Here is a 22,369-nt window from a genome sequence, read left to right as displayed (position 1 = left end):
ACGATCGAAAAACCATCCCTGGTGATACACAACCCTATTTTTCTGCTCTCTCGTCGCGTACAACGTCGATCCTTCGTCTGTAATGTCAGTAGATATCTGTTTCTCCTTCTCGGGCAATTGTCTAGGGTAAAAGAGCCAATTACAACCCGTTCACTCGATACAGTTTTTCCATCGATTCGGTCACTTTCACGGAACGATAGTAACCGAAGGTTCATGCCTTTCTGTATTTTCGTCACACATTCAGCTCTGAAACGTAAGATTCTCTGTGATGTACTTATATGTATTGGCTTTTATATTCATGCTACAACATGATTCGCCAAAAACCTATCAATTATAAAAAGATCCTTAATTTTTAGTTCCATAAGAAGTCCTGAATGGTGGTACGGAGATTATACTAAAATATTCCTATGTTCGATCGGTTTAACACTAGGTTTACAATAACCGAATAACCGTGAATAACCCGCCAATTTGGTCACTGTCACTGGTGACTGGTCTGGTCTGCCATCTGGTAACACTGGTACCGTATTCCTATCCTATATGTATTGTATATTAATGCTTCCCGCTCGGTGTATACCTACAATTTATTATTGATTGGTAAAAATGTTAATAATTTAATACGCATTCGCGAATCCGTATTATCTTTGTTTGTATAAGAACGAGCCCTATTTACATATCGATATCGTAAATCAAGCACTCGTCGGTAATTACATTGTGACGAATTTATTACTTGTCATACCAACAACAATGCCTGCAACAACTGTACATAAGTTTATAACATTCGTAGGATTAATGTCGATACTACATGCGGCCTATTCAGCTGCTCAACGTACGTATCATTTTTCATTTAAAATTTTTCCCTTTATTATTCGGTACGTTTTAGGTTAAATAATATTAAATTTTATATTTGCTACATCGAACGAAATTTTGTTACAGATCGTTCATATTTACGAATAACAGAACAAGAATTTACCACTTTACCAATCGACGTAAGTATCGAACTATTGAATTTAAAATTAAATCCATGAAACGTATAATTAGTAACGAGTAATGTGCTTGTCGCAGATCTTAATACAAGGCATTGTCAGTTTATTTATGGTTATGTACGGAGTGATGTACATAGCTGGTGATTTCAAAGAAATTCGAGCCGTGGTTGACTTGGAAAATAAATCTTGGGAAACTTTGCGAAATCTTCCTTCGTTCCAAATGTTCAACCATCGTGGAAGGAGTTTATTTTCACAACATATGCAATAAAGTTTACATTTATACAGACCTAATGTTAAGGAAGATGTAATACTAATGCAATGTTTTAAAAAATAATTGCAAGAATAACATTTGACATACTTCACAAAATATTCCAATTTACAAAAGTAAGTGTACGTGTACCGATACGACCAATTACAGTTTAATTTGAACATTAGCCGTTATTGAAATCTATAGTAATACAAAAAGATAAATATCCACAAAGTAGTTTGAATTTTAAATCATTTATTTAAAAATATACGTAAATGTACATATACTTTCTATGGACACGGCAGTAAAGTATAAATAAAAGGAATTTGACAATTTTATTTATTATCTTTACCTATACGTTGTATATTTATTTTATACGAAACATTAATAAATGAATAATAAAAGTGCAACTCGATACAAACACATCACTTTTTCTGCTTCTTCTTTTCAGCTTCTGCTTCTTTCTCTTTCTCAATTTCTGTGACATATTCTTCGACGGTATCTGCATCTAGCATCTGTAATGCAAAAGAGTTAGAAAACGAATCGCTTAACAATATATCAAGTATGAAATATATAGGCGAAATTTATACCTGTAGAGGCTGACCGCGTCGCATTACCGCGATTTCTAAATTTTTTTGCCCAGACTGCACTACTTCCAGTAAAGCTTTAATAGCCAATTTTATAGTACCCTTTTCTGTGGCCACTTCATCCACGGTGTAATGTTTTTGTAAAAATTCATGTACCGTTTTGGCGCTTCTACCTGTCGCGTTTGCCTTTAAAATAAGAGACACGTTACATTTCTATCCGTTTAACATTAGTAATTTACAAGTATTACACATGAAATATACCTTCCATTCATAGTAAATGCCAGATGGTTCTGTTTGATACAAATGTGGAATCCCGTCGTAATCAAACCCAGCTATAAGACACGATATTCCAAAGGGTCTTCTACCATTACTTTGAGTATATTTTTGTTTTAAACCTGGAAATAATTTATATATCAACTATGCGATCGTACTTGTGAATTATCTATAACCTCTTACCTGCAATATACCTAGTTATATATTCCAATGTAACAGGGTCCTCTACGGTTAATCTGTGGCTTTGACATTCAACTTGTGCTTGATTTATTAGAACTCTGGCATCTGCAGTCAAACCTTTAAAAAAGAAATATTACTTGTTAACGTACAAGTAAACTTCTAGATCATTAGGTAGTGTAATTGGTATGAAAAGAATTGTTTAAAACCATACCAGCAAACGCCATTACAACATGCTCATCTAGAAGACATATTTTGCGAACAGTGCGTTCTTCTTGTAATTTTGCAATAGATTTCTTTTCAACTCCTAAAACAACTACATCGTTACCGCGCACGCCAACCTAAAATATAGTAAAATCCATAATGTTTTTCAATTTGTAAATGTCATTTAAATTCCAAGTATCGTAGATCGGACTCGATAAAACGAAACGAAGAAAGAGAAAAGACAGAATCGATAATAGAATACTGAACACTATTGAATTCTTTAGAGAGAAAACAGTATTTAACTCAAGAAGCACAGAAAGCGTTGTAGAAAATTCACCGCAAAAGCGATGGAGGTTATACTAAATTCCCTCACATACCGCTGTAGATCCTTTCCTTACAGCTTCTTGAGCATATTCCACCTGGAGCAAATGCCCATCCGGTGAAAATACCGTTATAGCTCTGTCGTACCTCGTTGTCATTGTTTTAACTTTCTAAAAAGGATATTGAAATTATTTAATGCACAAAATGACTTGACCGTTTTTCAAAGCGATTGCTACTCACTGCGGGGTTTGATTCTAGTTTTTGCCGATAGAGGGTAACTTGACTCCGTACGACGCGTTACCTGCATCAATGTTTTTTAATTGTTAATTTTTACTGTAGAAAATTTGGTAAGTTGCTTTCACTCTCGAATTAGAATGTTGTAAATCGGTGTGTTGAAGATACGTTGTACAGGAATACTCGGGCACAGTTAGATCTAATTGTAACTGTACTCTATTTTTGTCGAGAACAGGTTCCAACACGTTCGCGGGATTATTAACACTCGAGTAAAAGGTACGGTTTGGTAGAAATAGTTTTAACTCGTTTACATTCTATCGAAATATGAGAATCAAAATATCATTATCAAATTTCTCTTTTTAAGTACACAAGTATTTCAAAAGGTAGTAGAAACTTAATATTTCAGTGATTAGGTCTGGGGTAGGTAAATGGGCTAAACCGGCAATAGGGACGTTCTCGATACTTGTTCAAACAAGTTAAAAAACAATTTAGCATTTTCTAATATAGATTATTTTTCAGATTATGAGTGAACCTCGGACGTCACCATCTTGATCACCATCGATCCCCTCAAGAATTCGTACAAGATCGATAAACTTCGAAACGTAAGACGTATAAGCATGTTTTCACTGAAATTTTTATTCGTAAAAGACCCCTTATTACCCCCACTCTTTACTAAATTTTTTCTAATGTTATATGAATTTTGCCTCGATCCGTCCATCTTCTCGCGCGCTAAACTGTCTTCGATTTGCATAGATTCGTAGTAAAATAATTTCTTTTATGTCGAAGTACGTGATCTTTAGATAACAGTTGGAAATTCCTTATCACGACGACGCACATATTTATCGTCGATTTTATAAAACGTAGCACGATCAACCGTCTGCGAATTATGTGCTTTACAAACACAGTAATATGTATGTAAGTACAATGTATGTATATGTATATTTCAGAGATAGTACATTAATAAAAAAAAAAAAATAAACTGGAATTAAATAATAAAAAGAAGAAGAATCGTCGCGACATCGATGGAAATGTTGAATCGTTTGGAGGAACGTGAAAAAATAATGTGGCAGGGATTAGCGTGCCAATTAACGGAGCGGCGAAAAAAACAACGATAATGGTAATTTGCAAAGGATCGAAGGAATCGGGGGTCTTTAATATTATCGAATAAAAGAGAGTAGTGGGGATGAATAGGTGGAATCTGTTTTGTAACTAGTATAAGAGGCAACGATCGGCTTGGTGAAACGTTTAGTCAAGGTTGAGCGCTCTCCTGTGCCGCGTTTGCTCTCTCAACATGATCGGGTTGGTAAAGACCTTGTACTTTATACATATGTATCAGTTATCGTTCCATCGACTAATTTACCATTACTCAATTTTAACCAGTCTCGTTTCTATCGATCGTACAATTTGATTTATATAAAAGTGCAATAAACACGGTTTCTGTGCACAAGTTGTGTTCGCTGTTGTAACAAACTAAACGTTTACCAACGCAAAGGTGTGATGTTAAATAATAATTCTTGAAGACGGTTTCTCCGAACCAGTGTGCGCGACGCATTTTTGTTGCACGGTTACTTAATCGTAATCCGTCAAGTGTTGTTTCGCCAAGACGTTCCCAGTACATTTCGGCATACCGTAATGCCTGCATAATTCCGAGTTAATCGACGGTTATTATATGAAAATTGCTTCTCACCCGAGACGCGATCTGTTATCTATAAAACTTGATGCGTCGTTCCATACGAGCCTTACGCGCTTAATTTCAATCGGAAAATCGCTAGAGCGAGCGTGTTCGCGTTTTAATAAGACACTTTGAGCTAGCATCAGCGTTAGATCGCGTTAGAAACGCCGCGCCCCGCCGCGCCCCGCCGTAGCGTAATCATTTTATTTTAGTTTTCCGGGTGTCATCAAAAGTGCATCGTTATGAAACAATTCGTTTCCTGTATTCCTTTACACGCGTATCGATACGAATGTTATTCGATTGTTTACGAGCTGTCCGATAATAAGCGTTAAAATCGATAAAAATAAGTCTTTCTTTAGCGTTTCTCGCAAACAAATATCACAGATTTCATTTTACGTTTATTGAACATTTCTCGATAGTTTACAAGTAGTTGTCGTCGTTGATAAATATCTCGTGATTTGTGGCTTCGAATTCCATTTTCTTAGACGTAACCGGTGAGTTTATACAAGTGATAATTGAGCAAATAGATTCGTCGAGTCGATTGTTTATACGCGAACCGTAGAGTTGCGCGTCGAAAGAGAACGAAAACGCAGAGTAATTCGTGTACGCGAAGGTTATAGAAAATAATTTCCATACAGCGCAATAAAGATAAAGAAAACGTGCCATGATTTGTCTTTTTTTTTTAAATACTAATCGTCGACCGGAACCGTCTAAAATATTCGTTTAAAGTCACCGTGCATTTCTCTTCGAGCGATAAATTTCCTGTGAAATGAATTATATTTAATGTAACTAAACTAGCTTTCCTTTCACGCAGACTAAACAAGAAGAAGGTTTTAATCGGTGGGGTGAGCATCGTTATTATCGTAGCCGTGGTCATCGCGGTAGTGATCGTTCTCCTCGTTAAAAACCCAGAAAATGACAATGTTCGGGCCAAAGAAAATTACGGCGAGTACACAATGGTAAAATACAACATAGATAATCGTTGATGTTCCGCAATTGTTGAATGTATCTGATGGCAACACTTTCGCTACCACCGCTCTAAACATTCTGGCCAATATATGTAAGTACGTACTTATGTATGTAGATATATTTATTGAGAATTACAATTGATCGGTGAATATTTTTAACGCGACAGTGTGTGTTCGATAGCGTGTATACCTCGTTTGTTTGAAGCCGTTGGCCTGTCACGAATACGCGACACGTGGTAGCGAACGTGTTAATTTAAAAAACGTTACTCGACCGTTGTACGTCAATTACGATGAAAGTTTTTTATTATTCGCGTACGTTGTTCGATGGTACGGTGCTCCAGTCCTAAATTCGAAAGATGATTTCACACATTTCCAAGTACGAAAAGACACGCGCCAGGTGTAACCTGAAACGGGTTTGCCAGCACGCAAAGTTCCATCGGCGTCGTGTAACAGTTGGATAACGTTCTTTATTAGTTTTGTCGGAGGAAGAATGTCAATGATTGTATTTATCGGTGTGTTTGCAAGGGTGCTGTGTCGACGAACGGGCAAGAATGCGCGCAGATCGGCGCCGACATACTCAAGAAGGACGGCTCCGCCGTGGACGCCGCCATAGCTGCGCTTCTTTGCGAGGGAGTCGCTTCTTTGCACAGGTAAACACAGCCCTCCCCCTAATTACCAGGGCCCAGGTCGCGGTACCTTAATCACGAGATTGTTCCTTATCGTATCGTAGCATGGGATTAGGAGGTGGATTCTTAATGACGATTTGGAACGCTCGAACCAAGACTGCGGATTATCTGGACGCCCGCGAAACGGCTCCGTCAGGGGCGCACGAGAATATGTTTCAAGGCGATCTTAGCTTGTCGATGTATGGTAGGTAGTTGACCTTGTTACTAATATCGGCATGCAAGCATCGTGCAATAGCTATGACACACGGAACATATCAATGCTGGGTCCTATCGTGGGTTGATCTTAAAAACTTACATGAAAACGGTTAATTGATTTAGCAAAAATTCTTTGATAAAAGATAGGTTTAGCGTGAATCGATATCAACGGTCCTACGAAAGATAAAGAAAAGAGAGGGGGAGGCATTTTGTTTATCTTTACTCGGTATACATATACATAGTTTACCTGGTTTTCATTCTCGATATAACGAGGAATAATTATGTTCTCACTTTCACGAGCCATTGCAAGAGATAAAGAAACATCGCATCGATCATCTTGGTCGAATAAGCAAACAAATTAGCGTATCGCGAGTCTTTCTTTCGGAAATCTTCGTTATCGATAAAGTCAATAATAGAAAAGTCCAACAAGGAATTCTTTAGATCGAAATAAAGATACTTGAATTAAAATATAAAGATATTTGAGAATTCAGGAACATAAATCTTTTATCAGTTTGAGGCTTGATAGACTCTGCTTTACACGGAACGCCATTAATCGTTCGTATAATCCGTTAAACCGATCTCGTATCAAGAGACTATCCAGTATTATGAATTATTTAATGAACGGCTTTCGTTTCCGATTCGTACGATTTTATATCGGTCGTGTTTTGTCGAAGGTGGTCTGTCGATAGCGGTGCCGGGCGAGCTCTATGGCTACATGGAAGCCCATAAAAAATACGGGAAACTGCCGTGGTCCATGTTGTTCGAACCAACCATTTCTCTGTGCGTCACTGGATCGCTCGTGAACGATTACCTGGCCGGATATTTGGCTCGCAAAGAGTCGCTTATAAAAGCGGAGAGCTCGTTGGCGGAGATACTCATTGACCCAGCCACCAACTCCACATGGAAGGTGAAACACTCTTTGTATACATATGTATACAGTGAATCTACCCTTTTGTTGCGATATGCGTCGATCGATATTTAACGTTTAATTACCGTTAGGTAGGTGACAGGATAAAACGACCACGCCTGGCGGAAACGTTGAAACTGATCGCGAAACACGGATCGGACATATTTTACAACGGCACCCTAGGCGACGTTCTGGTCGAAGAGATCAGGGCGATGAAAGGCATCATCACCAAGCAAGATCTACAAAATTACAGGTTCATTTACCCGCTTAAAACGTTGAATTGCTTTTAGATTCCAACATGGTCAACCTCGACTCCCATAGAGCGTATCTTCTTCATTCGTCACCAGGCTAATCGGGAAGCGTTCGTAGAAAACAATGTTGGAAAATTATATTTTTCTTCTGAAAATATTCCATGTTACGACAGAAATATGGTAGACGTAAACCATATTAGAGTACCACGAATAAAAAAATTACATTGTTTATTACAAAAACTTGTGAATGTTCTTTAGAAAAAAATTACTTACCCTGTATATTTGTAATTGTAGAGCAAAATGGAGGAAACCGATCGAATCGAAGATCGGAAACTTGACGATGTACACCGCTCCGCCACCGGGTTCAGGGGCGATTCTCAGTTTCATAATGAACGTTCTGAACGGATTGGTGCCCGTCAGCGACGAGGGTGTCATGTGGCAGCGATTCGTCGAGACGTTCAAATGGGCGTACGCCAGAAGAACCGAATTAGCCGATCCTGATTACGACCCGAACGGCAATATCGGTGAGTCGAAGATTTCCGTTATTGCGTAGTCATCAGCGGACCGTACATAAAGGGAAATAAAAAATAATTGATCGTGATCAATCACTTATGATAGATCAGAAACAATGACTTTGTAATCTTGCGTAACAAAGTCCTTCCTTAGATAAAAGTGGCTGATAAACGTACGTTTTAAGCGAACGCGATTGTCGCAAAGTTAATAGAACTTGAAGGAAATACATACATACATACATACATACATACATACATATTCTACTTTGTGATGAATGGTCGCCGCCACTCGAAGATTACAAACGGGTGGGTAAACTGTATCCGTCGAATGGCAGGCACTTGAGTGCTTCGCGTGCTTCGCGTGCTTCGCGTGCTTCGCGCTGATTCTGTTCAACTCTTCTTTCTTTTTTTTTTTCTATTAAAGGCGTTAATGACTGTTACGAGTATAGTTCAGTGGCGTCAATTGTCGCGACGCGGTAAGGAAAACTAGCAACGTTCAAGTTAGTTACATTCAATGCACCGTGAAACCAATGTGCAGTCATTTATTCGTAACGTTGAAACGTTCTATGACTGTTTTTTTCACCGATTCTAATTAATAACGTTCAACGGTACAATGATGCGTGCTTAAAAAATAAGTAATTAAATTTTTATTTAACATTTTTGGCCCCTACAAGACCGAATTCTAACTACGCCGTTGGCCCGTTACGAATAATAATCTTTTCGTAGAGGCATTAGTAGCGAACTTGACGTCCATCGACTACGCGGATGCGATCCGAATGAAGATAAAAGATGATAGGACGAACAACGATCCGATGTATTATGGCGCCGTTATGTCCACGCCAGAGGATTCTGGGACGTCCCACGTTTCTGTACTGGCACCCGATGGATCAGCTGTATCAGTGACTTCGACCATAAATCAAGTGTAAGCCAGTTTATGTAGATAAACGCTAGAGGATTAATGTCTCCTGATGTCGTACTTTTACTCGACCAGTTTCGGCGCGATGAAGCGTTCCAAATGGACGGGGATAATATTCAACGACGAGATGGACGATTTTAGTTCCCCGAATATAACAAATGGATTCGATCTGCCTCCCTCGCCGGCAAATTTCATTCGTCCCGGGAAAAGACCTCTGAGCTCTATGAGCCCGACGATAGTAGTAAGTTGAACTAACGATACTATCTCGTTGCTTGCTTTTATTTTAGAAATTACTCATAGTAAAAGTCAAAACTCCATTGTTTGAGCAAACAAATTAACTAAATTATTTGGTATAACGGTAGAAAGTAACAATCGTTATTATATGATATAATTAAATTAGTCCCCCTTAGTTAGAATTTGAATATGTCCGCTTCGTTGTTTGCTTTAGCGAGTATGCGTTTTCTGAAATATTGTATCTAATTGTCCGAATGGTTCCGAGAAACGATGCGAGATCATTTCGAGTCGTTGACGTTGCGTAATCGTATACAATGTCGGTCGAGTGAAATTGTACGTGTAAAAGCGAATGCATCGACGCTCTGGGCATGCAATACCAGCGAGACTTTTTATTTTGTTTCTAAAGGTAGATGAAAGGAGGAATGTCCGTTTGATAATTGGGGCCGCAGGCGGCAGTAAAATCACGTCCGGAGTTGCGATCGGAATGGTATTGAACCTTTGGTCGGGATACAATATAAAAGAAGCGATCGAGACGCTTAGAATTCACCATCAGGTGAGTTACAATTCTATCGAGGATCGACGGATGTTGCACGATCCGCGATAATTAACAACGATGATTCGAAATTGCAGCTAATGCCAATGGAGGTACAAAACGAGAAAGGATTTTCTCCGAGCGTGTTGAGCTATTTATCGAGTATCGGCCATAACGTCGCTACATTTTCGGGCATCGGTAGCGCCATCACGGCTGTGACGAACGAAAACGGCAAAATATTTGCCATTTCTGACCCCCGCAGACAAGGAAAAACCGCTGGCTTTTAAACAATTATCTACGGTCTATGTTTCTTATCCGCTAATAGACAAAACGTGTTAATTGACAATGAGTCGGAACAGGTGACGTGTAAACGTTTTCATACTCAAATCCGGTGTACACGAGATATAAATTAAACCAACAACGTTCGATAAAGGATCATCGACAAACGAGCCGGTACAATTCTAAATACCTCGTTACAAATTACGTAGTTACCTTTATACGCCTGCCAAAGCAGTTTCTTACAAAAGTATTAGTAGCATAGGCAGATATACAGTAGATGCACAGAGGAAGCTCTAACGATCAAACTGAGAATCGATGTACAAAAAATACAACAAAAAGAACTTCGAGACGAATCTAAAACGTTCGCTGAACAGCGACCAAAAGTCATAGCTTGAATTTCTATACAAGCCTGCAAATAAAAATTTCTGGTATATTTACAGTATTTTCAAAAGATGAACCTACTATTTATTTATACACTACTTTAACTATAGTATTAAGTTCGATCGTTGTATCTAGTAAAAGATCATCTGTACCTAATATTTTATTAAATCTCTCGAAGAAAGCAAACGCTGAATTATAGAAAAATAATTTATTTAACACTTTGTACATGTGCATTCAGTCTGACTGAACGAGGGTTGATGTTGGTTAAATTCATTAATATATTTCACTAGGATTTATAATACGCGTGCTTGTTAGCTAGTAACTTGCTCTACATTACGATACACAATTACGAACTACTGTCGCTTTCCGAAAGGCCAGCCTCTTTTTTTACTTTCCTTATGCAACGTTTCACTTTTTTCGTTTTGTTCAATCCTTGTTTCGATTTTCGAAAAACTTCGATCGCATTTAATTTCTTCTTCAAAGCGGCTGCTTTATCCTTTTCTCTTTGCGGTATAATTTCTTGGACGTATTTATCGCTAGTGACAGTGACATTTATAACATCAGACTTGGGACTATCCGCTAGATTTGATTTGCTTATCGATTCCGTCTTCTTCTTCTTCTTCTTCCTCCGACTTTTAGTAGCAGGTTTGTATTTCATTTTCTTAATTTCTCGTTCCATGCTATCTGTATTTTCGGACTCTTCCTCTGCATTCGGATTCTTCAATTTTTCCACAGCTTTTTGTATTCGTTTGCTCAAATTCACTTGGATCGATTTTGGGACGGTCTGCGCTTTAAAATACGCGGATATCAATTTCTGACTCTCTTTCTCCTCCAGTCTTTTCAATAGAGGCGACATAATTTTCTCGAATTTCTCTTTGGTCCAGCCAAATTTTCTTTTCGTGTAATCTGACAAAACTACCGTGTTGAGTTTGCCCCACGTGAAACCCTCTCTCGATTCGTCCACCGCAGGAAAAAGATATGCTTGTACGACGGCTTGGCTTGGGAATCCTGTGTACGAAATAACGAATTAATTTTAGAGAGCAAAGATGAAAATAACACTCTTAATTTCCCATACCTTTATGAATTTCTATATTTTGCAATTTATTCCGTAGACTAGCTTTTCCGGGACCCGCGACTCTACCACGAGCCATCCACGAACAAAACTTTGTTAAACTTTGCAATAAATCATCTCCTTCCGATGGGAATGCTGCTAGTATTTCTAATGCGGTGACAGGTCCGATTCCGGTTAAACCTGCCGTATAATCGCTACCAACTAAAAGTGCTAGTCGTATCATTTCGTTTCGCGTTAATTCTGAAAAATAATATTATTCTTTACTTAAATATTTCCAATGCTTTTATCGTTCGATGAGAAATGCATCATAATTGATATTACTGAAATGATGCTCGATGTCGCTGTAACAATACTGTAACACTTTCTTATTGTTATTGAAAAAATTTTTGTAAACGCATTGCCCTCCAAAGAGCCAAATATCCGAATCGTCTGTAATTGTACCATCGGTCAGGTGAATTTGTTCTAAGAATGCGCATTGCGCTTCCGCTTCCATAGGTGCCACGATATATGGTATACCAAATAATCGTAACAGTTCCTGTTGATAAACGGTTGCTTTTACATTTTCTTAAAAGATGGTGTTATTCTGTCGGTTATTTATTATCGTTATACCTGTGTTTCGATACGTATTTGCTGCGAAATATCAGTACCTTGTCTATCTAATTTACCAATGTTTGCCGTTAATTCTGTTTGCTCGTTCTCTAATCGCGTCTGAAGGAAAAATATATTAGAAACATTTTACTTGACTCTTATTTATACTTAAAAATGACGAATCTAAATTAATATATGCGTACTTTCATAGATAACAATTCGTTCTCGTCCATGGGTAGGGGACTTATTTTCCTCGATTCATTGGCAGACATACCTACACTCGCATCATCTTGTATATTTGTAATCTCTGCGCTATTTGTTTCAACATTAGTTGTACATTCTATGCTGTTCGCTACTGTCGTTTCATTTTCTTCCAATTGTATATTCTTATCTTCGCTAGCGACATCATTTTCTATAGACTCAATTTCAATATCATTGCTATTCATTGTGTCGGGTAATTGTTCATCTTCAATTTCATCTGTTGATATTTGTGCAACTTGTTCCTCTAGGATAACTTTATCTTCTAATGTTCGTTGACGATCGGAAATGCAATTTACTGATTTATCAGGTAATTGATCAGAGAATGATGCCTTCGGAAACTTTACTTCAGAATTTAATTCGCTGTTTGGAGTTCGAAACACGTCGGCAAATATATCATCTTCCATTTTCTGATCAGACCTAAACGTTATTTGGATACCTTGATTCGAATTCTTTTTATTATCATAGATATCCACGTTTGGTATCGGTACGTCTTCTATTTCCACAAAATCATCGGAATCCGAATCGGAATCCGAATCCGAATCCGCCGAACTAATTACCGTTGTTTCTATCGATTTATCTTGTTGGTTGTTCGAAGCATTTGAAACCACGTCGGGCGTCCACGACGACACGTTCATATTCGATTCTGTGTTTGATTCGGATAATTCAGTCTGTGGCGTAGAAAACGATTCCGTCGATTCTGCAGAATCTGCAAATTCTTTATCATCTTTGGATGCCGAAATTATTTGTCGCGTATGCGATACATTCGCATCTTTGTTTTCGCAGTCTTGTATTTTAAGAGAATCAGATTGTTGCGATTCCGTCGGGAACCGGATGCATTCGATACGTTTACGATCGTTCCTTTTATTTTGTTCAAGAAGCGTAAGAATTTGTTTTTCCGTCAATCCGCTGTATTCCAGCATATATAATAATGCAGGATTAAATGTATTTTTTCCGAAATACTTTTTCGACAGAGGTCGTGATTCGTTCAATTCTATTTCCGATTCAGAATCGCTACTCATTTCTTCTATCGTTAACTTTGAATTATTCGTATTGGTTATTTCGAAATCATCACTGTCCGATTGATCATCGAAATCATATTCGTTTATATCTTCGCAAATTGGTACAGGTTTGCTAGTACCAGGTACAGGTTCTTCCATCTCGTCTGCATTATTGGCGGGAGCATTTTCATTGTCATCGTTGCTATTATTGCTCTTCATATACGAATTTTTATCGCTAATATAAATTAATCTAGTTGAACTGTCGGCGGCAACGCGATACGTGCAATTCCGATCACTGGTATTTATACCCTGTTCAATCAATAATTTATTTAATTCGTCCAACGTGAGTGTTTTTCCTCCCATTTCTTTTTCCGCGGCTTCTAAATTCGTTTGAACCAATCTACGTTTCAATAAACGTTTCATTTGGAATCCAGAGAATTCATGCGTTTCCTCGGGCATTTCATGCAAACGGCCCCACGAGCTTTGCTTCCTCGTTTCTTTCAAGTCGGTGAGAATTTCATAACGAACATCGGCCGGTAGGGCTTTAAATTCACTACCAGTCACATCTACATTGTGAATATTTCCAGCCCATTTTGTTTGCTTCCGTGGACTCGAGCAAACAGACGAATCGGAATCATAATCGTCGCTATAATTTGATTCCGTTTTGCTCGCGCTCGGCAAGTTTGGTAATTTAAACATATCGTCCCTGTCCTGCTTATTTTGCAAATTTAATGCTTTCTCGGGAGAATTTTTTTTAACATTTTCTTCGTCTCTATTAAGAACCGTTTTTACTACAGAATGCTTTATCAAGTTATTTACTAATTCTATCCTCATCTGTTGGGCTTTATTCTTGGCAATAGATTTCAGCTTCCTGCGCAAGGCCTGTGAATACAAAAGAATAAGAGCCTCTTTTCTCACTACCTGGTTCCCACAGCAAACTAATTATGTACAGACAATGTTATAGTCGAGATAAAAGTACAGTTTCATGAATACACACATATACAATATACTTGGTATTATTTCAGACACACGATAGTTGCTGTTTAGAAAGTTAAATCGAATTCATTAATTGCCATTACAATGAAACATTATTTTCATATCTGTTATTCCCTGAGAAATCTACAATACAAATCTCTAAATTATAGAATACATTATTTTTAAATATACATATTTATATTTACAATTGTATCCTTTTTAAGCATCGGTACACCCCCGTCGAAAACAAAAACTGGTTTGATCTTATAATGCAAAAGCTTGCATATTCTAAAGAATAGTCCAATAAGATGTGCATTAGGCTTAGGGTTGCCAAAGCGGTCTTGATATCCTTGTAATATCTGATGTATCCAAATGGATATATCTATAAAATTTTATAATCTTGTCATTTTCAACAGAAGCAAGTATTTGTATAATTAGAATTATTTAAATTTACCTATAGCCAGGACCTTTCCTTCCAGTGTATGCAAAGGAACTTCCTTTCCTGTTGCATCAAGTAAACGCCAAAGCCCATAAACACCCATTGTGTATGTCAAGAAGCCTACAAAACAAACATTACGTTCCATACAAATAAATATATACGATGTGCAATATACTGTGTATATTATATTTACGATTTAATTGCAACTATACAATTGATCGCGATATTTGTTTTCGATTATTCATAACCTAAATAACAAGTAGATGCTTAAATATGAAATATTTATTGCATTTAAAGCTAATTGTATTCTTTACTAGTGTATTCTTTACATATGTATTAATGTCACGAGTCCTTGGATTTTTTATTTTACAGAGTATTAACGTGTAAGTACTTACTCGGGCTTGCAAACACAACGACTTGCACATATCGACATCGCACCGTACCGGTCAGCTGATTACTGAAACAATACACTTGCACACGTTACACGCGCTTAAAGAGTAAGACCTTACACATTTCCATTATTCGTAGAATACGGCAACATTTTTAAAGATAATACAACTCGGACATTTCGTACGAGGTTGCTGGTCGAAGAAAGTAATAATCTGGTCGAGTAAAATACATATATTTAGAAGAATACGTTACAATCACGTGAATTTCCATTTTGCTTCACTGGGTGTTTTATCGAAATCGTTTTTAGAAAATAACACATTTAAAACTTCTATCTTAACGCATACGGCTACGTTTTCGAACAATCTTGTCTTTGAATACTATCTTTGCTTTAGTAAGTACTACGGTAAAGCTTACATAAATTGCGTACGTAATGAAAAACTATAGCAATATAAAAATGTTGAATAAAGAAGTTTCTTCTATTCAACTCCGAGTACTACTTATGTTGCAGTAAGAACGATATATGGGAAGTACATGTAATTTTTTTAAAGAATTTCTCCACAAAATACAACGAGACAATGTACAAAATATGTACGTGATACAGAGGGGACGAAAAAACTTGATAAAACATAGATTTTAAAAGTATAATTTTTATTGCTACATTTAAATCAGATTCTCGGTTAGTATTAGGTAAACAATAAGTGCATAGAACGCGTTAGTTTGCTTATCCACGCGCATTCGTCCTATATTACGCAGTATCAGCCTCTTGGTCATCGTGTGACTCTTATACAAATACGTAACGTAATACGTGAATGTGCTTGTGTGTTTCCTCGTGTATTCCATGCGCGTACACACACTCGCAGTCATGATGTATATATCGTATCGTCATCATCAGAGAAGTGAAGTGAGGTAGAGGCCACCCACTCTTTCCCACAGCAGGTTTTTCCCACGCCCCCCAGGGTAACCCCAACATCCTTTTGCGGCAGCAATTCCACGGCACCTACGGGGCGGAGGGGAGTAGCTCACGTCAGGTGGGGAACAAGAGGGGAAACTGGAGGCGCTTGGGTCGACCAGGCCATTGTACAACAGTAAAACAATAGAATCTGCAGCTCAGTGACGTAACGAAACATCGAAACCCCTGGGTAGCTATCGACGAACTTTGAATTAAATTGTCCAAGGAATGGAGATTGTCGTTGAAACTTCCCAGATACATTACAAGTCGAACGATTATTTTCTCTTCCAGAAATTCAAGTTACAATTTTGCGAAAAATTCGAAGCGATTCGATCGAGAAAACTACATTCGAGCGTTTAATCTTTCCTTTGAACTGTTTCCATTTTATTTTAGTAGCTCGAACGCAATTACTTGGTCGTGTGTTTATTGTACGCGACGAGAAAGGAGAATTAAAAATAGTTGAGCGAATCGAGAAATTCAGTTCGATCTCAAGGACCGTGCTACCCTCCGTTGGTACGTTCCTGGTACAGCCACTTACGCGGTAGTAATAACTCTACGTTGTCGTTTCGAACTTAGTTACTCGGCGAATATCGTCGGAGAAGGTTGTGTAATTTTTGGTCAGCTCGACGAACCGAGTGTTTGCGATTCGCAGTCGGCTCGACGATCATCTAAATCATGGTTTCGAAATATAAAAGTAACGTATCGTATTTTCGACTGTAATTATAACAGTTTCATTCGGTGGTTCGAAACGTAGTACATATTTGCATCTTGGATTTAAAGTGCCGCGCGCGGCGAGAGAAGTTTGCGAGGGTTGGCAAGACTGTTCGGAAAATTCGGAAAGTGAACAGGTGTTTTTTGAATGGATTAGGGAGAATAAGCGACGAGGACGCAAAGGGATTTGCGAATAGTGAAAGATCGACGAACAACACGATATCTGTGATTAAACGACAATTTAGAAAATGCATTGGGATTTATGTTTGGATTTCAGCTGTTATAGAAAATGAGGTGAGTGTTAAGAACGTAACCTGTTTCTGTTCGGCGTAACCTTTTTCCTGCGCCGAAAAGGTAAATAAACGACTGTTAGTATTTTAATAATCGTTCGAGGGGTAGATTAAATAACTTTTTTATTTGCAAAACATTCTTGGACTATTTATTGTGGTGGAAGATACACAGAGAAGAAGTATAATATTTCATTTCTGTTATCATAATGACTATATAACTTGTTCAAACATTTCACTTTTAGCAGACAAAATTTTTTTGCTCTCGTGTTTTATTTGCTCTTGTGTTCGTTATAATTGATAGTATGCGATAGTATGCGTAATAGTAATCATGTACACATGAAATTTCTAAAATTTAAATTGATTTACTATTTACGTATTAAGCATTTTTGCATTTCAGCAATTGTAATATACATCCAATTCCGCTATATCGATTTTACTTGGAATAAACATATTCGTGCATCTATTTTTAGTGCATTTAATTAAGCGTTACTAGCATATGTATGCAACTGTTGTCAGACAATTGGCATAGCGAGCGTTACCAGGAAATATGAGTCTCTCTTTTCCGTAGAATATCATGCTCGTACGTGTTTTACTATTATTTTGTAAAATATATATAGGTGTTATGCGAGCTTTTTTTTTTAACAATAGTCATTTTGTTTATCACGTACGACGATAGGCGCGATAAAAATGATTCTAAAAATAAAAATTGTTGGAACAAAGTATAGAAAATACTATAAAATTAGTAGACTGACTTTATGCTTAGAAATACACAGGCACGGTTGTATAGACACAATGAACGAGGGTGATTTAATTCATGCAGGAAAAATGAGCTCAGCTAGGTTCCCACAGTATATATGCGTGTTTCCTCTTTCCTGTACTAAGACTAGCAATTCTTGGTAGCTCGTTTAAAGAAAGATACCTTAAGTTAATTACATCTTGTATCGTGAAAAACAAAAATCTTTCTCACGCTAAAGCTTTAAGCGAGCAAAGACTCGTGTACGTTTCTCTATCTATTCAAACGCGTGTAAATAATAACAAGGTACTGTTTGGTATTATACTACACAACGTTACGACGTATTCTTCAAATTACACTTGACTTTCTAGAACAAATTGAGGGTTTTGCTACCGTGTTTCTTCTCAATTCGATTTAACAACTTGTCCTTCCGATATAACAATGGTGGCTCTTCTCTTAGCTTTTCTTTTTTATGTAACGTTTTTTTTTTTGTTCATAAATAATTCGTCGATTATGCAACCAGATTCCGGCAGAAGGGAACTCTGCGGTATCGTAATTGTCTACAACTGAATTTATTTCAGGTAAAGCTGCAGAGGCAATTATGACATGCACGGATGACAAGGATAGTACGCAGCCGACCTAGCGATTCTGTGGTACCGTAAAGCGAGTAGAAGAAGGAAGTTAAATATGCCACACCAGTTTGGGTTGCCTACGATGGCGCATGGAATGCAATCACCTCCTTCCCCAACTTCGGTCATGTCGGTTTATCCTCGGTTTGGATCCGGTGTCTACAGACCCGACCATCAAGATCAAAGGTTGACGCGGGAAGCAATGGAGCGTTACTTGCGCGACAGAAGCGACATGGTAATCGTGATCCTTCACGCGAAGGTCGCGCAGAAGTCGTACGGCAACGAGAAACGGTTCTTCTGTCCTCCGCCGTGTATTTATTTGTTCGGCGACGGTTGGAGGATGCGGCAAGAACAGATGCTTCGCGAGGGAGAGAGCGAGCAATCGGCGCAGCTCTGCGCGTTCATCGGGATCGGTAACTCGGACCAGGACATGCAACAGCTGGACCTGAACAACGGGAAACAGTATTGCGCGGCGAAGACGTTGTACATATCCGACTCGGACAAACGGAAACACTTTATGCTCTCGGTGAAGATGTTTTACGGTAGCGGTCACGATATAGGCGTGTTTCACAGCAAAAGGATCAAAGTGATCTCGAAACCGTCGAAGAAGAAGCAGTCGTTGAAAAACGCCGATCTCTGTATAGCGAGCGGCACGAAGGTGGCGCTGTTCAATCGGTTGCGATCGCAGACGGTGAGCACGCGTTACCTTCACGTGGAGAACGGAAACTTCCACGCGAGTTCCACGCAATGGGGCGCGTTCACGATACACCTGCTGGACGACAACGAGAGCGAGTCGGAGGAGTTTCAAGTGCGGGACGGTTACGTGCATTACGGCAGTACGGTGAAATTGGTATGCTCCGTAACGGGAATGGCGTTGCCGCGGTTAGTAATCCGTAAGGTGGACAAGCAGATGGCCAGTCTGGAGGCCGACGATCCCGTTTCGCAGCTGCACAAATGCGCCTTCTACATGAAGGACACGGATCACATGTACCTCTGTCTGTCCCAAGAACGCATAATACAATTCCAGGCCACGCCGTGCCCGAAGGAGGCGAACAAAGAGATGATAAACGACGGTGCTTGCTGGACGATAATCAGCACCGACAAGGCCGAGTATCAGTTCTTCGAGGGCATGGGACCGGTCAGGTCGCCGGTCACGCCCGTGCCCCTCGTTCACAGCTTGCACTTGAACGGCGGCGGCGACGTGGCCATGCTGGAACTCACCGGCGACAATTTCACGCCGAATCTTCAGGTGTGGTTCGGCGACGTGGAGGCCGAGACTATGTACAGATGCCAGGAGAGCATGCTTTGCGTGGTGCCCGACATATCGCAGTTCAGAGGCGAGTGGCTCTGGGTCAGGCAACCGACGCAAGTGCCCGTCTCGTTGGTACGCAACGACGGTATCATTTACGCGACCGGTTTGACGTTCACCTACACCCCGGAGCCAGGACCCCGACCCCACTGTCCGCCGGCCGACGAGATCATGAGAGCCCCGCGCTCCATGCACAATCAAGCCAGTATGCCGCCCGCGATCGCCGACGTACCCTGGAACACGCATCAACCGCCCCAGCCGGGTCTCTGATGTTTCCTAGACAATTACACCGCGCATCACCAAAGTTTACGGCGCAGCGAGACGAACGCTGTCCGTTGCACGAACGTTGCTCGTCCGCGAATCGCCGATCAGGACGACAACGACCAGTTACCGGTCGGCGACGAGAACGCCGTCGCGACGAAACGTTTAGACAATACCAAGACCACGTAGCGGATGTCTCGCTACGTTGCCTATCATCCTCCCGCGGAACATAACCTATTCGAGTCCGGAACCGTGTACAATGTGCCGTGTATTGTTTCCCCTATGTTCATATACCGCAACCTTACCGGTAGGTTCTTAGCTTTAAGTGTTGATACAGATTTACACAGAGAGAAAATAATAATTTATAGCACTCCTAGGATTATAAAAGCTTTCTACGAATGTGAATATTTAGCCGCGATACGCGTGGATCAGAGAACGGGGGCAGGGGCAGGGGCAGGGGGGGGGGGGAGAGAGAGAGAGAGAGAGAGAGAGAGAGAGAGAGAGAGAAGACGAAAAACTTTTGCGGCCTGGTCCGTGCAATTGCATATCGATCGCTGAAACTGGTTGTGCATTCGACGTCGATGATCACGTTCGTTCCCGCAAGATTAAAGTCTCGCGCTTACGACGGAATCCTGTTTGATTTCAATTTGACTGCGATACCGGAAACATTGCGATGCAAACGGTACTATGTATGTATACATTTAGAAACTTTGCGTCTCAAGTGTCTTGAAAACAACGCCGTTTCAGGAACAATATTACGTTTATCCTAAAAATCCGTTGTTTTTTTTTTAGACATCTAGGTGTAAAGTTTCCAAGTGAGCGCTCTGGATAGGGTAAAGGCAGCTATTAATATGTTTATTAAAAAATATGTTTCATATATATATATAGTAGATTGGCGGCTGCCTTTACCCTGCAGATATTCGCTCGGGTATTTTTATTTTTTTAATTTTCTTTGCGTGCTCTCGACTCATATTTTGTACATTTATACATTGACACGGCTCTACGAGGCCGGTTTTATTATCGCGTACAGTACGAAGAAACTGGCTCTCGCGCGAAATTGGAAATTTTATCTTCATTGTTTTTTATACCACATTTTCCTACGTTATACTCTTGCGAAAGAGAAATCGTCCTTTCAACCGTCAAGAATTTCGATCTTGTAAGAACCACGCGCTTTTTCGTTTTTCGCCAGAACGATGAGACACAATGAACAGTGAACATCCAAACGCCATACGTCTGTATAAGTTTCGCAAGACTGGTTCGCATGGCATAGAAATATGTAACTTTAGTTTTTAACGTGGGAGAACGTGAAAAGCAAAGTCGTTAGGACGCTACTCGAATTAATTTTCCGTGGTGTTCGGGTATCGTGGTTTCACCTTGACGATTGCTATTTATTATCAGAATTTTCGTATCGCGTATTTCGCTGGTGAAATCTTCGGTTTGCTTCTCTAACGTATCATCAAAGTACTGTGCACGCTTTTTTTTTTTTTTTTTTATTCATTTCTGCTACCTTTAACACTATTTCTATCAAACGTCGAAAGACACCTTTTACAACAATTTTAACTAGAAGAGGTTACTTTTTAAGTTTAACCATTTATAAAAATATTTATGTGCGTTCGAATGCAAACGACACCTTTTCGTCGGACTAGATACGCATAAAACCAGGATAGAAATAGTGTTAAAAAACGTACGTACGCATCGGTGCATTTTTCACGGGTCGAGACAAGAGGAAAACAAACCTATCCGTATACGTTTTGTTGTCTCCGTACGATTTTGCAATAAATTAGAAAGATTTATAGAGTAAAGTCGTTGTTCCATGACTCGTGTTATCTCCAAGTCCCAAGATTCGAAGCGTTGACTGCCACCGATGTAAAAAAAAAAATAGAAATATTCGGTACTTCTTATCTTGCAGCGTTCCTAACGACAGGCGGTGTTATATAATTAGTTTACAGAAATTAGTTCCTTCGTTGCGGACGAGTTTGAAACACGTAAGTTTCAAGTGCTGGTCATCGGTGATCGCAGGTGGTAGTCAACGCGTTGAAACGATGCATCAAAGACATTTTGTAAGGCAATGAGTGCGTCGAAGAAATGCGAATTCATCGTTGTTGTTTAAACGATATCGTTGAAACTAGAAAAATGCCTAAAAATTATTAAATTGTTTGCGATTATATGTAGAACGCTTGTAAACGTATCTTATTCGATTACCGG

General features: G+C 39.2%; 5 protein-coding genes across 7 annotated transcripts; 3 read left to right on the top strand and 2 right to left on the bottom strand.

Moving 5' to 3' along the window:
• The first annotated feature begins 507 nt into the window (after positions 1-507).
• Positions 508-1,321, top strand: LOC122398669 (ER membrane protein complex subunit 5). The gene is made up of 3 exons (XM_043398753.1): positions 508-826; positions 934-986; positions 1,063-1,321. The coding sequence occupies exons 1-3, from the start codon at positions 745-747 to the stop codon at positions 1,249-1,251; spliced, it is 324 nt and encodes a 107-aa protein (XP_043254688.1). The 5' UTR covers positions 508-744; the 3' UTR covers positions 1,252-1,321.
• A 147-nt stretch (positions 1,322-1,468) lies between these two features.
• LOC122398668 (proteasome subunit alpha type-7) lies at positions 1,469-3,032 on the bottom strand. Its single transcript, XM_043398752.1, has 6 exons — positions 2,849-3,032; positions 2,482-2,608; positions 2,274-2,387; positions 2,079-2,212; positions 1,821-2,003; positions 1,469-1,745 (listed from the first exon to the last, which is right to left on the bottom strand). Exons 1-6 carry the CDS (start codon positions 2,948-2,950, stop codon positions 1,656-1,658), a joined length of 750 nt encoding a protein of 249 aa, XP_043254687.1. The 5' UTR covers positions 2,951-3,032; the 3' UTR covers positions 1,469-1,655.
• Positions 3,033-4,275: 1,243 nt separating this feature from the next.
• Positions 4,276-10,630, top strand: LOC122398837 (glutathione hydrolase 1 proenzyme-like). Of its 3 annotated transcripts, none has more exons than XM_043399067.1 (11): positions 4,276-4,325; positions 5,513-5,657; positions 6,192-6,316; positions 6,397-6,536; positions 7,222-7,454; positions 7,547-7,707; positions 8,000-8,229; positions 8,944-9,139; positions 9,209-9,374; positions 9,774-9,920; positions 9,998-10,630. In XM_043399067.1, the coding sequence occupies exons 1-11, from the start codon at positions 4,318-4,320 to the stop codon at positions 10,184-10,186; spliced, it is 1,740 nt and encodes a 579-aa protein (XP_043255002.1). In that variant the 5' UTR covers positions 4,276-4,317; the 3' UTR covers positions 10,187-10,630. The 3 variants fall into 3 exon arrangements, with proteins under 3 accessions (XP_043255002.1, XP_043255003.1, XP_043255004.1); XM_043399068.1 differs by lacking the exon at positions 4,276-4,325 and adding an exon at positions 5,072-5,192; XM_043399069.1 differs by lacking the exon at positions 4,276-4,325 and having other exon boundaries at positions 5,628-5,758.
• Positions 10,631-10,797: 167 nt separating this feature from the next.
• Positions 10,798-15,514, bottom strand: LOC122398836 (DNA excision repair protein ERCC-5). The gene is made up of 9 exons (XM_043399066.1): positions 15,288-15,514; positions 14,908-15,012; positions 14,660-14,835; positions 12,826-14,360; positions 12,423-12,756; positions 12,241-12,339; positions 11,953-12,166; positions 11,635-11,871; positions 10,798-11,567 (listed from the first exon to the last, which is right to left on the bottom strand). Exons 2-9 carry the CDS (start codon positions 14,993-14,995, stop codon positions 10,906-10,908), a joined length of 3,345 nt encoding a protein of 1,114 aa, XP_043255001.1. The 5' UTR covers positions 14,996-15,012; positions 15,288-15,514; the 3' UTR covers positions 10,798-10,905.
• A 1,310-nt stretch (positions 15,515-16,824) lies between these two features.
• On the top strand, positions 16,825-22,365 carry LOC122399200 (suppressor of hairless protein). The gene is made up of 2 exons (XM_043399694.1): positions 16,825-17,236; positions 18,547-22,365. The coding sequence occupies exon 2, from the start codon at positions 18,653-18,655 to the stop codon at positions 20,171-20,173; it is 1,521 nt and encodes a 506-aa protein (XP_043255629.1). The 5' UTR covers positions 16,825-17,236; positions 18,547-18,652; the 3' UTR covers positions 20,174-22,365.
• Positions 22,366-22,369: the final 4 nt, after the last annotated feature.

This window comes from Colletes gigas, unplaced genomic scaffold (assembly GCF_013123115.1).
Source record: "Colletes gigas isolate AHSC1104 unplaced genomic scaffold, ASM1312311v1 Colletes_gigas_Sc00012, whole genome shotgun sequence".
In the NCBI taxonomy this organism is placed as follows: domain Eukaryota; kingdom Metazoa; phylum Arthropoda; class Insecta; order Hymenoptera; family Colletidae; genus Colletes; species Colletes gigas.
Note: the sequence above shows the minus strand (reverse complement) of the source record. Positions and strands in the feature narration are given on the sequence as shown.

Bases quoted from the DNA above. Each gene is read 5' to 3' on its own strand.
- LOC122398669 (XM_043398753.1), top strand. From the start codon at position 745: ATGCCTGCAACAACTGTACATAAGTTTATAACATTCGTAGGATTAATG. The intron at 827-933 runs GTACGTATCATT...ATTTTGTTACAG, and splicing joins GGCCTATTCAGCTGCTCAAC to ATCGTTCATATTTACGAATA. The intron at 987-1,062 runs GTAAGTATCGAA...TGCTTGTCGCAG, and splicing joins TTACCACTTTACCAATCGAC to ATCTTAATACAAGGCATTGT.
- LOC122398668 (XM_043398752.1), bottom strand. From the start codon at position 2,950: ATGACAACGAGGTACGACAGAGCTATAACGGTATTTTCACCGGATGGG. The intron at 2,609-2,848 runs GTATGTGAGGGA...ACTATATTTTAG, and splicing joins TAAGGAAAGGATCTACAGCG to GTTGGCGTGCGCGGTAACGA. The intron at 2,004-2,078 runs GTATATTTCATG...CTTATTTTAAAG, and splicing joins GCATTTACTATGAATGGAAG to GCAAACGCGACAGGTAGAAG.
- LOC122398837 (XM_043399067.1), top strand. The intron at 5,658-6,191 runs GTAAAATACAAC...TGTGTTTGCAAG, and splicing joins ATTACGGCGAGTACACAATG to GGTGCTGTGTCGACGAACGG. The intron at 8,230-8,943 runs GTGAGTCGAAGA...ATCTTTTCGTAG, and splicing joins CGACCCGAACGGCAATATCG to AGGCATTAGTAGCGAACTTG.
- LOC122398836 (XM_043399066.1), bottom strand. From the start codon at position 14,995: ATGGGTGTTTATGGGCTTTGGCGTTTACTTGATGCAACAGGAAAGGAA. The intron at 12,340-12,422 runs GTACGCATATAT...TTTTTCCTTCAG, and splicing joins ACGAATTGTTATCTATGAAA to ACGCGATTAGAGAACGAGCA. The intron at 11,872-11,952 runs GTAATATCAATT...ATTATTTTTCAG, and splicing joins CGACATCGAGCATCATTTCA to AATTAACGCGAAACGAAATG.
- LOC122399200 (XM_043399694.1), top strand. From the start codon at position 18,653: ATGCCACACCAGTTTGGGTTGCCTACGATGGCGCATGGAATGCAATCA.